At 42.1% G+C, this 14,257-nt stretch overlaps 4 protein-coding genes across 13 annotated transcripts; 3 read left to right on the top strand and 1 right to left on the bottom strand.

The window, feature by feature from the left end:
- The first annotated feature begins 136 nt into the window (after nucleotides 1-136).
- On the top strand, nucleotides 137-2,481 carry LOC6550653 (T-complex protein 1 subunit zeta). The gene is made up of 2 exons (XM_001978007.3): nucleotides 137-420; nucleotides 821-2,481. Exons 1-2 carry the CDS (start codon nucleotides 284-286, stop codon nucleotides 2,283-2,285), a joined length of 1,602 nt encoding a protein of 533 aa, XP_001978043.1. The 5' UTR covers nucleotides 137-283; the 3' UTR covers nucleotides 2,286-2,481.
- Nucleotides 2,482-2,738: 257 nt separating this feature from the next.
- Nucleotides 2,739-4,837, top strand: LOC6550652 (diphosphomevalonate decarboxylase). The gene is made up of 4 exons (XM_001978006.3): nucleotides 2,739-2,886; nucleotides 2,941-3,011; nucleotides 3,437-3,554; nucleotides 3,615-4,837. Exons 1-4 carry the CDS (start codon nucleotides 2,835-2,837, stop codon nucleotides 4,538-4,540), a joined length of 1,167 nt encoding a protein of 388 aa, XP_001978042.1. The 5' UTR covers nucleotides 2,739-2,834; the 3' UTR covers nucleotides 4,541-4,837.
- Nucleotides 4,838-4,934: 97 nt separating this feature from the next.
- Nucleotides 4,935-14,006, bottom strand: LOC6550650 (rho GTPase-activating protein 26). Of its 10 annotated transcripts, none has more exons than XM_026981418.1 (13): nucleotides 13,496-13,998; nucleotides 11,300-11,728; nucleotides 9,398-9,555; nucleotides 9,150-9,323; nucleotides 8,795-9,010; nucleotides 8,663-8,734; nucleotides 8,555-8,606; nucleotides 7,964-8,277; nucleotides 7,570-7,900; nucleotides 7,400-7,505; nucleotides 6,038-7,330; nucleotides 5,898-5,977; nucleotides 4,935-5,831 (listed from the first exon to the last, which is right to left on the bottom strand). In XM_026981418.1, exons 2-13 carry the CDS (start codon nucleotides 11,475-11,477, stop codon nucleotides 5,731-5,733), a joined length of 3,075 nt encoding a protein of 1,024 aa, XP_026837219.1. In that variant the 5' UTR covers nucleotides 11,478-11,728; nucleotides 13,496-13,998; the 3' UTR covers nucleotides 4,935-5,730. The 10 variants fall into 10 exon arrangements, with proteins under 10 accessions (XP_026837219.1, XP_026837221.1, XP_015011279.1 ...); XM_026981420.1 differs by having other exon boundaries at nucleotides 5,183-5,831; nucleotides 13,703-14,003; XM_015155793.2 differs by having other exon boundaries at nucleotides 5,183-5,831; nucleotides 7,964-8,250; nucleotides 13,703-14,002.
- LOC6550651 lies at nucleotides 9,571-11,243 on the top strand. Its single transcript, XM_026981894.1, is given in 3 exon segments — nucleotides 9,571-9,580; nucleotides 9,739-10,505; nucleotides 10,588-11,243. Coding segments are annotated over 3 exon segments (1,341 nt in total). The 3' UTR covers nucleotides 11,152-11,243.
- Nucleotides 14,007-14,257: the final 251 nt, after the last annotated feature.

The following is a 14,257-nucleotide window of genomic DNA, read 5'->3' as shown; positions in this document are numbered from 1 at the left end:
CATACCTTGTCTACAAACAAAAAAGGCTATTGAAAATAAATAGAAACAGCATTAAAATAAAAGTGCTTTAAACTATCGTTATTGTACTAAAAAAAAAACATAAAACATTGCCGATACTATCGATTGAACTGTTTCGGAGTCTCTGTTTGCCTTTCTTCCGATCTGGTCACACTTGTCATCTGATTTATTCGATTCGGCTGACTTTCAGCGTGTTTCGATTTGGTTCAATCTTATTGATTTACTTCGCCCGGAAAAGAAAACCTCTGTTTAATTGCAAGACGCAATGGCTTCGATTAGCTTGCTGAACCCCAAGGCCGAGTTCGCCCGCGCCGCCCAGGCTCTGGCCATCAATATCAGTGCCGCCAAGGGATTGCAGGATGTGATGCGCACCAATTTGGGACCCAAGGGCACAGTGAAGATGTAAGTAACTGAAACAATACTCTAATATCTCTCACTTTGCAATGCTTTAGCAGTTTGAGTCAGAATGCAAGTTAATAGACATAAAAACATAGGTTTTGGCCACAGCTGCGGCGACTGCAAGTTTGAGGTTAGAGTTGAACTAGCGGCATGCGTCATTGCAAAAGAAAGAGAGAGAATGTTGCAAGTCTGGAGCAAAAAGCTTAGGAATCAAGTGTTTTTATTCAATTTCAAATGGTGCCCTAAATGAGAGGTGCCCCAAGTGCTTTTTGTTTAGTGAGAAATGTGTGATAAACTGCATATCGAGCACTGTGTGATTCAGAAAGTGGGATCGAAAGAGGCGTGACTTGACTCACGCGCCGTGCAAAGTGAAACAAGCATACTAATTCTAGAAACTTCGCAGGTTGGTTTCCGGCGCCGGCGACATCAAGATCACCAAGGATGGCAATGTCCTGCTCCACGAAATGCAGATCCAGCATCCCACTGCCTCCATGATTGCCAGGGCTAGCACGGCCCAGGATGATTCCACCGGCGATGGAACCACCACCACTGTGATGCTTATTGGCGAGCTCCTTAAGCAGGCCGATATCTATCTGTCCGAGGGACTGCATCCTCGCATCATGACCGAGGGATTCGAGAAGGCCCGCGACAAGGCATTGGAGGTGCTCGACAAGGTCAAGGTGCCCGTGGAGATCAACAAGAAGAACCTGGTGGAGGTTGCCAACACAAGTCTGAAGACCAAGGTGCATCCCGCCCTTGCGAATCTGCTTACTGACGTCTGCGTGGATGCTGTCCTGACCATTGCCAGTGCCGATAAGACCAAGCCCGTGGACCTCCACATGGTGGAGCTGATGGAAATGCAGCACAAAACCGATACCGATACCCAGCTGGTGCGTGGACTGGTTATGGATCATGGTGCTCGCCATCCGGACATGCCAAAGCGTTTGGAGAATGCCTACATCCTCACGGCCAATGTCTCGCTGGAGTACGAGAAGGCTGAGGTCAACTCTGGCTTCTTCTACAAGACCGCTGAGGAGCGTGAGGCCTTTGTGCGCGCCGAGCGCGACTTCATCGACCAGCGTGTGAAGAAGGTGATCGAACTGAAGCGCTCCGTGTGCGATGGCACCGACAAGACCTTCGTCCTAATCAACCAGAAGGGCATTGACCCCATCTCTCTGGACGCCCTGGCCAAGGAGGGCATTCTGGCCCTTCGTCGTGCCAAGCGCCGCAACATGGAGCGTCTGGCTTTGGCCTGCGGTGGCACTGCAATGAACTCCTTTGACGATCTGCAGGAGGAGCACTTGGGCTACGCTGGTGTGGTCTATGAGCATGTTCTGGGCGAGAACAAGTACACTTTCGTGGAGGACTGCAAGAACCCGCTGTCCGTTACGATTCTGATTAAGGGTCCCAACAAGCACACGATCACCCAGATCAAGGATGCCATCAGGGACGGTCTGCGGGCCATCAACAACACCATTGCCGATAAGGCTCTGGTGCCCGGAGCTGGTGCATTCGAGGTGCGCGCCTACAACGAGCTAGTCGCCTTTAAGGACACCATCAAGGGCAAGTCCCGCCTGGCAGTGCAGGCCTTTGCCGATGCCCTGCTTGTCATTCCGAAGACGCTGGCCGTGAACAGCGGCTACGATGCCCAGGACACAATCGTCAAGCTAACTGTGGAGGATCGCCTGAGCCCCGAACTGATTGGCCTGGATCTGGCCACCGGCGAGCCCATGAAGCCGGTGGATCTGGGCGTCTACGACAACTACATCGTTAAGAAGCAGATCCTCAACTCCTGCTCGATCATCGCCAGCAACCTGCTTCTCGTCGACGAGGTGATGCGTGCGGGCATGACGAGCCTCAAGGGCTAGTCCCCATCAATTCAACCGATTCATTCACGTTAACCAAGTTAATGCACCGCCTGCCCCTCAACCCGCGTCTCATAAAGCCCCACAACCAAAAGAAAACAAAACGTAAATGATTTGGAAACACACGCGAACTCGGAATGGTTGCGGCTGCAAGTATTCACAATAAAATATAAAAAATCATACACAGCTCTATACTTAACGCTAATGTATTTTCTATTTTTATTACCACTAATGTTTACTCACTACAAACCATTGGTTTAAAAATAAATGCTTAAATCGAAACGTCGAGTGAATTAAACTTTGATTAAACTTTGATTTTGGTATTTCGAGCCACAGATTTGAATATTATAAACCCGCGAGTTTAAGAACTGGAACCAGTGGGTTACCCGTGACGCAAGACCTCCATATGGGGGACACACATGGGGAATACCCCAACTACAACTTGGTATATTTCAGGAGTCCACTGCTGGTCACACCGCAGTCAACAGTTGTCGCTTTCGCTGGAAAGCAGCAAAATCGAAGTGAATTTTTGAATTAGGAACGTTTTCAAACATGATTTCTGTTACTTGTGTGGCGCCCGTGAACATAGCACTCATCAAATACTGTGAGTAAATGAATATATTTCTCAAGGCATACATTTTTATTGGCATTCTTTCAGGGGGAAAGCGGCACGAAGATCTCATTCTGCCCGTCAATGATTCCATTAGTATGACTCTGAGCACCGATGAGGTAAATATTAAAGAAATTGTGTGAACTTCTATTTATCTATTTGTTTTCTAAATAAATTGCCACATTGTGGTTTTAAAATACCTTTAATAATACCTAATAATACCTTTATTAATACCTATAATAATACCGGTTTTCATTTGCACGCAAATGTAAACATAAAGAAAACTTTCTATTTAACTTTTGCCAAGATCCCACAGATTTTCACTTTTCTCCGCATTTTTTCGATTTGTATTTTCACCGCGTTTGTTTAGGATAAAAATAAAATAGTAACTTAAAAACTTAGATCAAAGATTGTTCAACTTCCTGTATTTTCCGAATTATTTTTAAAATTGATCAAGATATATATATTTAACTATACTTTTAACTATACCTTTAATTCCTATAAACATTTTAAACAATTATTTACCTGTATCCCATCTTTGAAGCTTTGCGCCAAAACAACAGTGACTGCTTCGGAAACCTTTGAAAGGAATCGCATGTGGTTGAATGGAGAGGAGGTGCCCTTTGAAGAGGGTTCCCGCCTGCAGCGCTGCTTAAAGGAAGGTGAGTTAATAGTACAAGATATTATAAAATAGCATTTTAAATATACAAATGCATTACCAGTTCATCGACTGGCTGTGGCCAAAGGCTCCCAGAAGGTTCCGCCATCCTGGAAGCTGCACATCGCATCGGTTAACAATTTCCCCACCGCCGCTGGACTGGCATCCAGTGCAGCTGGCTACGCCTGCCTGGTGTACTCCCTGTCCCGACTGTACGATATACCGCTGAATGAGGAGCTAACGACGGTGGCGCGACAAGGAAGTGGATCGGCATGTCGTAGTCTGTATGGCGGATTTGTGCAGTGGCATCGTGGTGCTCTGGATAATGGCAGCGATTCGGTGGCCAAGCAAATAGCTCCTTCTGACCACTGGCCCGACATGCACGTGCTCATCCTAGTCGTAAATGATGCACGGAAGAAGACTGCCTCGACCAGGGGCATGCAACAGTCGGTGAAGACATCTCAGTTAATCAAGCATCGTGTGGATCAAGTGGTTCCCGACAGGATCACCAAACTTAGGCAGGCCATCAGAAGCCATGACTTTCAGACGTTCGCCGAGATTACGATGAAGGACTCGAATCAGTTCCATGCCGTCGCCCTGGACACCTATCCGCCGTGTGTCTATATGAACGATGTGTCCCACAGTATCGTGTCCTTTGTTCACGATTATAACGAGAGAATGGGTAGCTATCATGCTGCGTACACCTTCGATGCTGGTCCAAATGCATGTCTGTATGTCCTGGCGGAAAATGTTCCGCATCTCTTGAGTGCTGTCCAAAAAGTGTTTCCCAATGATTTGACGGATGGTAGCACTTATTTGCGAGGTCTTCCCATCCCAGAAGTTGAAAATACTGAAAGCAGCAAAATCGATTCACTAGATGTTCATGCTAAAAATGCTTTCAGATATATAATACACACAAAAGTTGGTGAAGGACCAAGTGAATTAGGCGCTGAGAGTTTATTGATGAATGGACTTCCGTTGGAGCATTAAAAGTGATTTTTAGAAGAGGAAAGAAACCGAAATTCTTGAAATAAAATATTTTTTAGAATATATTTATGCGAAAAGGTGGGGTGGATAAAAATGTACCATTGAGGCACATATGAACATTTAAAAAGTGCGATAATTCGATTTTACATGACAAAAATTCGAATATTTCAATTCTAACACCTTAATTTATACTCTTTATTTATTTTTACTCCTATAAGAATTCCGGCGAACAAATAATTGTCTATTTTTAAATAAAAGTTATGAAAAACGGAAATTATTTCGGATGGAAATTTAAGCAAACTTGTGTGTGACCATTTGTATATACTTTATTTAGAGCAAATCCGCTTCATTAGCTTAATTTCATTGTTGTTGATTTCGAATGATTTTTAAAGACAACTTGTGGGGTCGCAGCGCAAACATTTGTTGAATAGAATAATTTTGCGTTCTGAAATATGTTTATTTATGCACATAGATATTTGATTGCTTTGTGCGCAGTAAACATTTGCTGCTTTAGCAATTTTTCAATTGTATAGAAAAGTGGTTGTATTTTTCTAAAACTTTTATCTTTTAGCAGTTCAAATGAAAAATCTCGTCGAACTACTGAATATTTCAACATTCCGCCCAAAAGTGATAATAAAACAACTTTTTCAACATTCTACGTTTTCTTTGCCTTGCTAAGAAAATATTTATTATTATTTTTTTTTTTTGATATGGTATATGGCAGACTTCAGTTTAAAGTTTACATTTTAAAAGTGAGCGAAGCACTGCTATTTATTTTTATACATTTGTATATGTAGTAGATATTAGATAAGATGTAATCCATTTTTGCACAAATTACGCGAATTATGTATAAATAAGCAACAAATGAAGAGCGTAACAATTAGTAAATAAATCTTTGCAGTTGCACTGAGTTTATACTCCTTATTAAATAATTAAAAATAAGTACATTGTATGGTCATGGTATTATAAAGGTTAACATATTTATAAGGTAAGATTGTGGTTTCCTGGCTTCCTAGTTTCCTGGTTTCCAGCATAAAATAAAATGCATCTCATGTAAAACCCCATGGGTACATAATCAAAGTTAGTTTTTACACAACGATTATTTTCAGATTTCCTAATTCTGCTTATTAATTGTATCTACTGACGAATGCAAGAAATAGTAGCGAACTCCACGAACTCATCCAACTCATATTCTAATGGTGAGGCTTCAAATGTTCCACATAGTTCTCCGGAATGAGTCCTGTTTTCCCATTTAGTGTACCCTGCAGCCAGCCAGGTTCGTGGGAGTAACGAACTGAAAGCAGAGAAATCACGAATAGGGAACGAATTCTCCACAGTTTCCAAATGCGTTCACACTCACCATTGGTTATTATTTGGTTGGGCTCGAAAGAAAGCTCACCCTCGCTTTCTCCCATGCAAGCATAAAGTGTGCGCACACGACTGTAAATAAGAGGTTTTGGCGATTAAGGTGCAATTAGAACCAATTAATGGTATACTCACGCCGTGCCCGTTGACAAATCACGTTTTATTTGGTTGATGTCACGATTACGATGCATTTTGCTAGGCGGATATTCGGTGCTTTCGTTGGCGGTGCCCCCACAGCTGAGGCTGACCGGGGGCAATGTTGTGGCCGTGACGACCTCGTCGCAGGTGGGTCCAAGATGCGGCGACAGCGATGAATTCTGTGACGTTATCAGCGCATAATCATTGGTGTTGCGTGTGCTTAAGTGCTGAGCCACACTCCCGCTGTTGCTATTGGCCACAATGGAGCTGCCCAAGCCGTTATTGGAAGAAAGTGAATCACATACGCTGTCGTTGGAGCTGGATGTGGATGTTGGCATTAGGGGTGAATAATGTTTTGTCTGTCCGTACGAGTGCAGTCCCCGTTGAACGGGCGGATGCTGCTGTGGACCACTGGCACTGCCCAGGAATCGCTCCTTGCGCATTGCAGTATTTGGCGGGGATACATTGCTTACACTAATCCGATTGCTTGAGGTAGCACCAGCACTAGACGTGTTCGTATATATGTGACTACTGGAGCCCGACTGAGTCACTGGATTGGCCGTGGTCATCAGGTACTCGGGATGTCGAAAATTACTAACCGGTACGGCGTGATGCGATTGTAACGTCACACCGCCGTTGTTAGCACCTATAATACCATAATCGGGCGCGACATCAGTGTCGGTGCATGAGCTGGGCACATAACGCCGTGCGCTGGTCTCATTTTTCGATATTGTGTGCAGATTATTGATGCTCCCAATGGTCGGCGAGAGTATCCCATTCAGCATGTGCATCGGCGGCGACAGAGATATGCATTGAGCACCGCCCGAACTATTCATGGCGGTCGATCCATGACCGTAGTTGTCGCCATTCGGAATATTTTGCAGGCTGGACGACATGGTGGGCTCTGTGCAGTTGGTTTTGCTGACTACCCGATAGATTTTCTGCTGGTTCAAGAACATTGGATTCCCCGCAGTGTTACTGCTACCCATTGCACCCGTTGAAGCGGCCTTGCCGATTTGAGAGGCCCGTGGCATTCTGGTCGGTGGACTGCTGCGACTGGGGTACATGATGCTGGGTGCCTTTGTGGCGTCCGGCAACTTGACATCAGCGCTGGGCTTGTTCTTGAATATCCTCTCGTAGTTATCAATTAGAATGTTGATGACGATATTATTAAACTTAATATCCAATATGGCGGCAACCGATTCCTCTCGCGGACGCAACAAAGTTGGTCCGAAGACCACTCCAAGATTAAATACGGACATTTTGTTCTTCTCGTACTTGCGCGAAACGCTGCAAATATAAAGATGTATTGTTAACTTACACAACTTATCAAAAGTCAAAGCGAAATAGATTACTTACTCGGTTAGATGACAAATAACCATGTCTAGCATCTGAAAATTGGGTTGCGGCAACTTGTAGACCAGTTTGTGCACCTCATTCACGCGCTGATTGAGGGTTTCTTGCTCTAAAAATATTCATTGCCCATTTAGACTATGTACATGATTGATTGTGCGAGTGCAAATACTTACTTGCGGCTTCAATGAAATCACTATGGTATTGATACGTCATCAATGGCTCATTTAGGTTTCGCAGATACATTTTCAGGGCACTAGCTATGGTGTTGCTTTCCATTAAATCACGGTACTTGTCGTCGACGAAGACATCGTCGGTTTCCTTTTGATTTAGGCCCAGTGCCAGCAGCTTACTGATTTTGGTTCCAACACCACTTTTTCGGTAGATACCTTCATCCTCCAGACCCCGAATCTCTAATACTTGAATGCATCTGCGGATGAACATGAATCCGGCTTCATCCAGATGATATGCCTCGCTGACTTTGATTTTGCCGGGTGCCAAATATGTCTGTGTAGGAATAGAACGATTAAAATTAAAACAGTGACCTGTGATTTACTTTTTAATACTTACCGGCTCCGTACCGTCCATGGCGCTAATCCAATAGCGATGATCCTTTTCGCTTAAAGCTTGAAATGTGTAAACGACGCCTGGCTTCTCCTTGAAAGTCAAATCGAAGCAGAACCTCTTCTCGAACTCAGATGCCCGTCGCTGGCAGGAGAACAGCGTTAGTTTCTCGTCGTCACGTGCCTCGGGTCTCGTGAAATTGTGATTCATCTGATTGAACTGGAGCATCGTGAATTCCCGCTTTTGCTTCTTGAATGTGCAATAGTATTTCGTCCAGGTGGCTTTGAATGGCTCTAAAAGGGAGATTTTCAGAATGGAACCTATGATTCGTTCGCAATGAGTTAATTAGTTGAATGCAGCGAATTTCGTTATTATTACATTGTTTGCTAGGAAGATAGGCGCAAAGACTACAAGAATTATAAAGATAAATTCTTTACATATTATTATCAATTGGCTATCAATAATTATTATCGGTTCAACAGCCCGGATAATCAAAATGATAACTGTATTAATAAATAAAAAATCTCTGCAAACAAGGCAGTTCTTGACCAGAAAATAAATTAAGCTTTTGAATGTGATTATAGCTAAAGCACGTACTTTTCTCCATTAGAAATAGGTAACCACGTTTTGTAAAAATTTCCTCGGGCTTCTGTTAACATAAACTATTAGATAATGATCCAAATGCTATACAATGTATCAACTTACTGTGCGTTTTTCCATATACTTCGTTTTCAGTTCAGTCACTTTTTCGCGTGCCTCCTCGAAATTTTCCCGAGTCTGCAAGTAATGGGGAGCGTTAGTTTTGGATATCACCACGTACAACGATTGTTTGCCTACTTTTTGGACTTTGTGCCTCAAATCCTGCAGATAATCGCGATGATCCTCCGCCTGTTCGTGCGCTGTGTGGTAAAAAACCAGCCAGCCAGAAATAAATGCGAGCAATATTTCGACAAATTCGAATTTGATTCGTTCCTGCACTTCTTGGATGCGCAACACATAGCTCAGCGACTCCTGGATATACTCGCGTTCATGCATCCCCAAACTGGCGTCAGCCTACAAAGAAATCAAATTAACTAATATTAATACCATTATTTGGATACTAGGAAACCGAATGAATAATGTAATAGCACAAGTTACTTTCTTTCGATCATAGTATACTATGGGAGCAATTTAGCAATTCAGAATAACTTACCTCCTGTATTGTGTTTTCGGGCTTTTTAGTTGACATATTGAGGAAACGCTCCTGCGATTGACAGAATTTCTCCGTCTTTTTATCAAATTTCTTTTTGTTTTCTTTGACGCCACCGATTTGCTTTTTTCGAAAATCCTCCAGTGACTCAATAATATGTTTATCGGCGAGCGTTAACTAGGTAATAGTAATAGATAGCAGATTGTTCAGATTCTAAACAAATTTGGAAGCCAATATGCCCAGCAACTTACCATTTTTTCGCGCTCATCCTCAATATTGCCAATTATAGCACCAAATCGCTTGAGGCTTTCACAAATGACATTCTCATCGTCGGTCTGAGCTGTGCCAATGCACTCAAAGTTAAAGTCGTTAAGTAAAATGGCCAATTGTTTCATTCTAGTGGACAGCACTGAAAGAGTATTAAATGCAATTTGGTAAACCAATGAAATAAAAATGAAATCTACTAGCCCAAGACAGCTTGTCCTCACTCCTCACATGTTACTTGTCACCTCATCTACATAGCATATTATATTATACAAAAAATATTTCATAGAATACAAAATATGTATAAAACGAGCGCCTATTTGCCCAGGATTGCAAGGCAACGCAAGCCTCATCCTGTTCCACAAAAGTAAGTTGACGAATTCCCTATTCCCGATTCCCAACTGCCATAATCAATTCAACAACATTGTGGCACTCGACAGGCTTCGTAGGACTGAACAGGAATTTCTGAACTTTGCAAATAGTATACCAGAAGTTGAGGATGAAACAAAGGGGCAGTTCGTCATAATGGACCATGATGTGCCGCCAACTGAACGACTGATGAAGAGTATTCAGGACAACGAGTGTCCGGATGTCATGGTCACCGTTAACGATCGCATGTTCCTGTGCCACAGGATCATATTGTGCATTTACTCAAAGCGAATGCTGAAGCTATTGATACACAAAGTTACGAATATTGTGTTCGACTCGAAAGATCTGACCGCGAAGGCATTCAGCGATGCATACCAATGGATGATCTCCCGGGATGGCATACTGAATGTGTGCGATATGGTCGACATTATGAAAGCCGCTTACTTCCTGGACATGCCCGAGCTGCTCGAGGCTTGTTGGAAAACCCTGGAAAGCCATGCTTTCGACGAGTTCTCTGCATTTCGCCTCATGTATGAGGCGCGTGGCGCCAACAACCTGTCGGAAATATTCGATAAGCTGGCGGAACGCCTCTCCCGGGCAACCTTGCCAGCGGTGAGCAGTCGGGAGTTCCTCAGCCTCAGCGAAATGCAAATTTGCTCCCTACTGAAGTCCAGCAGTCTGCAAGTCAACTCGGAAATGGAGGCAAGTCCATTCATCTAGCTATGTGTTGAAAACTGCGATGTTTCCTAACTTTAACTCACAGCTCCTATATGCCGCCTTGATGTGGCTATCGTATTACTGGCCACAGCGCCGTTCAAGCACCAATGAGGTATTGAAACACATCCGCTTTGGCTACCTGCCGCCCACCATGCTGAGCAAGTTCAAGACACAGGAACGCTACAAGGTGGGTAACTTTGGTGAAATTCTGGAGGAGTTTAGCAAGTCGCCCGATGTTAACCAACTTGTGCGGGACGGAATGTTTGACAGCACTTTGATCATAGCCGCCTACAACGATCCGGGTGTCCTCGAGGAGAACGTGGAGTTCAAGCAGGTGAAGCTGATGGATCCACGCTGTTGGATACGGGATCGGCGCTGTGAATACCACCGGGACGTGACCACGCTGTGTCCAAATATGCGTTTCGTAACTCTAATCGAATTCCAAAAGTACCTGAAGAGCCTGTCGATGGCACGACCCGATTTTGACCGATTTTTCGAGTATCCCGGTCAGAAGCGAAATGAAAAACTAGATTCTGATCGGGAAACGAAGCGGGAAATCAATAAGATGATGCTCTTGAAAAGGGTGGTTGGCATGGATGCGGATGTGGATAGGTATATCGAACGTATTAAGAACAAACGCAATCCAAAACAATGAAAAACTCAGATGTTGCGGGCATAGGGCCTGCTTCTACAAAACGTGAAATTCTCAAGTTGAAATTAGTTATAAATCATTATTGTTTACTTTAATACCATGCGTATTTCGCTTTACCCCTGCCAAACTAGCTTATATGATTTGCACTTACTCTTTGCCGCACTCATAAGATCTTTGACCTCTTTGATAATTCGTTTTATTTGATGACTAGTGTGGTCCAGTTCCTTTTCATGTCGATTTAAATTTTCGCGAAAGTCCGGACTGTCGACGATGCATTCTTCGAACTCCAGAGGCTCCAAGCCGCGGCGTACATTTTTGCCGCCGCCCATGATGTTTGCTTTTGCTTTTAATAATATTGAAGATTTGCTGCGTTTCTTGTTTTAGTTTTATTTAGGTTACTTCGGGGCCAATTCCACAGAGTTAAGTTCATTCGCAGTGGCTGATATATTGTGTATATTTGTCGGGCGGGTAAACTGTAGTGTTTGCAACATTTACAGCTGGAATTACTCCTTTTAAATATTTACTTATCAATGCAAATACTGTTTATCAGTTGGCGGATGATGCATATTGGTAATCCTTCCTGCAAATACAACTCATATAAGATGTGTTTTTTAAACAGCAAGTAAAGTTAAACTGTGAGGAACCGTGATTCGTGTATTCCCCCTTGTTTTTCTCTTATCAACTCAGCATTTAAGAACTTCAGTTCTTTCTTTTAGTGATCCATTGCCTTTCGCGGATTTACTTGCCACAAAATAGGAATAATAGTACATCGAGGTCACCAGAATATGAATTAATAGCCTCAATTAACTAATAACTAGCAGATGATGCCCCTTATGTACTCACAGAGCTCTTGAGTTTGTGGTTACTGCGAGATACGATGCATTTTGATTTCAGGGCGGTACCCATTCGATAAACTCTAAACTGTGAAATTCCGACCCAGAAGGGAAGCTAATGAGATTATATAAAAGGATAAATGGGACGATGAGCCACGATGAAAAATGGCCAGTCAACGCCCAACTTTCATCAAGAACGGACTATTGTTAATTTCTTATCGTCTGTGTACCGAGAAAGACACACACTCTAGTAAGTGTCTTATCTTTAGCAAGCATATATACAAGCGTTTACCAAAAACAAGTTTAAATACACTTGCGAACACTTTCCTATTACAATGAAACCAGCCACAAGCTGATAAGTCGTCGCCATTACATAAATGCAAAACCGACTTTGCAATTGGAAATCATGTTCGATAAAAATTGCGAAAGTCTTGGAAAATACTTGGAAAGTACACTTTGAATGCTTTTTATTTATGGGTATATTAACTCATAAAACTGCTAACACACGCCATTTTCCTACATACAGACATATACGACAAACACGATGTCGTATATGTCTTTCTTATCAGATCTTAACTTAGATAGACGCAGGCACATAGAAATAACCCCCTTATCAATAAATATGTTAAACAAATTTTAGTGCCTTTGAAGACCCAAATTATCAAGAAGGCAATATATACAGACCAACTAAAAAAAACACAAAACATTTCCCTTTTACGCAATTATAATCTTTCCATTCTAAAAGCCAAAGAACATTTGTTATTAGGTAATACTAATCAACTGCTATATGATCGAAACAATGCAATATATGTAATTTATATTAAAGTCGAGCCCAGAAAGTGCAATTCAAGATCATGGGAAATTTTGTTGGCGAATTTCCACTGATGGAATGCGCAACGAGTAAAAACACAGCTGTTGCTATGTATTTTCGCTAGTTATACCTTAATACCTGTTGAATATGAAATTATGCTGGATTTTTGGGGCTTAAAAAACAGTTGAACATTCCGCGTTTTAAATTATCTTATCGGTTTTTTGTAGTTAAGCCCGCTTTAAGTTGTTGCATGCACGTATGTCTGTATGTACATGCATACAGATTATATGCGTACATACAGATGTGCACCGCCTGTACTCGTATGTTGTGCACATTTGTTATTTAAAAATAACTTTAGTTTATTTTCGCTAATGATAAATAACTTATTTGTACACTTTACAACACTATATGCATAAGAATGTGTTAAAGGGAGGGGTAGGCGTGAGTTTTTTTTTTTTTTATTTTCTTCTTTTTTTGCATAAACTTGTTAAATTTCGATGTACATATGTAAACATTCGATCTGAAAACAGGTTGCGAGGCCACTAACACCATAATTTTGATATCGGACATGCCCCTGGGATGAAAATCAACTGCAGCACTAAATCCTTTGTTTATTTCGCATGCATGTAGTTGTTTAAAAAACTAAATAATATATATATATCAGCATACATATACGTAGATACACACCAGCACACATACATACGCAATGCAATGGAATCACAAATAAATAAATCAAATCCTTATAAACGAATCGTTGATGGGGTCATGTTTAGACACTTTTCATATGACTTTAGCCCATTGGAATTCACTTGTACAAAAATAAATGCTCTTAGTTACGAAAGGCAACCGTCGGTAGTTTTTCGCGTACCGCAACCGCACACACATTTGTGCCCGTGTTAAAATTACTCACAGAGTAAACATTAGTGTATGAGTAATTTCCCAATATCTAATGTTGCTCTGGTCGAAGAACGCAAATTGGCCGTGCCGTGTCGCGCGTTTCGCATCAATTACGCGATATTATTCAGCATCAATTGCATATTTTATTTCATTGTATTCTAAATGCACCACAATATATATATATTACTTTGGCTGTTAAATCTCCGATTAGAAAAAAAAAATTAATGTAGGTCTGATAAAAATACACAAGTTATCTGAACGTGCTGTTAAGTATATTAAATGGGCTGTTAAGCGCATCAAATACCCTGTTTCCACCGCGGCACTTACATTTGGGGCAGAGTATATAAGCTTTTGCCGTGCCATCTACGTCTCATCCGTTCCAACAACCACCTGTTACTGACTTGAGCATTCACAGGCATATTTTAAACGTTCGTTACCAGGCATAGCTTAACATGAATTGTAATTCATCTGATTTGTTAATGTCCTTGCTACGTAGAGAGTGGTAAAATCCCTGCATAACTTTATTATGGAACAATATATATACCTGCAAGCGAAATATATTTCCTAA

This window comes from Drosophila erecta, unplaced genomic scaffold, assembly GCF_003286155.1.
Source record: "Drosophila erecta strain 14021-0224.00,06,07 unplaced genomic scaffold, DereRS2 tig00000126-arrow-pilon, whole genome shotgun sequence".
NCBI classification, from domain to species: Eukaryota; Metazoa; Arthropoda; class Insecta; order Diptera; family Drosophilidae; genus Drosophila; species Drosophila erecta.
The sequence above is the reverse complement of the archived record's forward strand: the minus strand, read 5'-3'. Positions and strand labels throughout refer to the sequence as shown.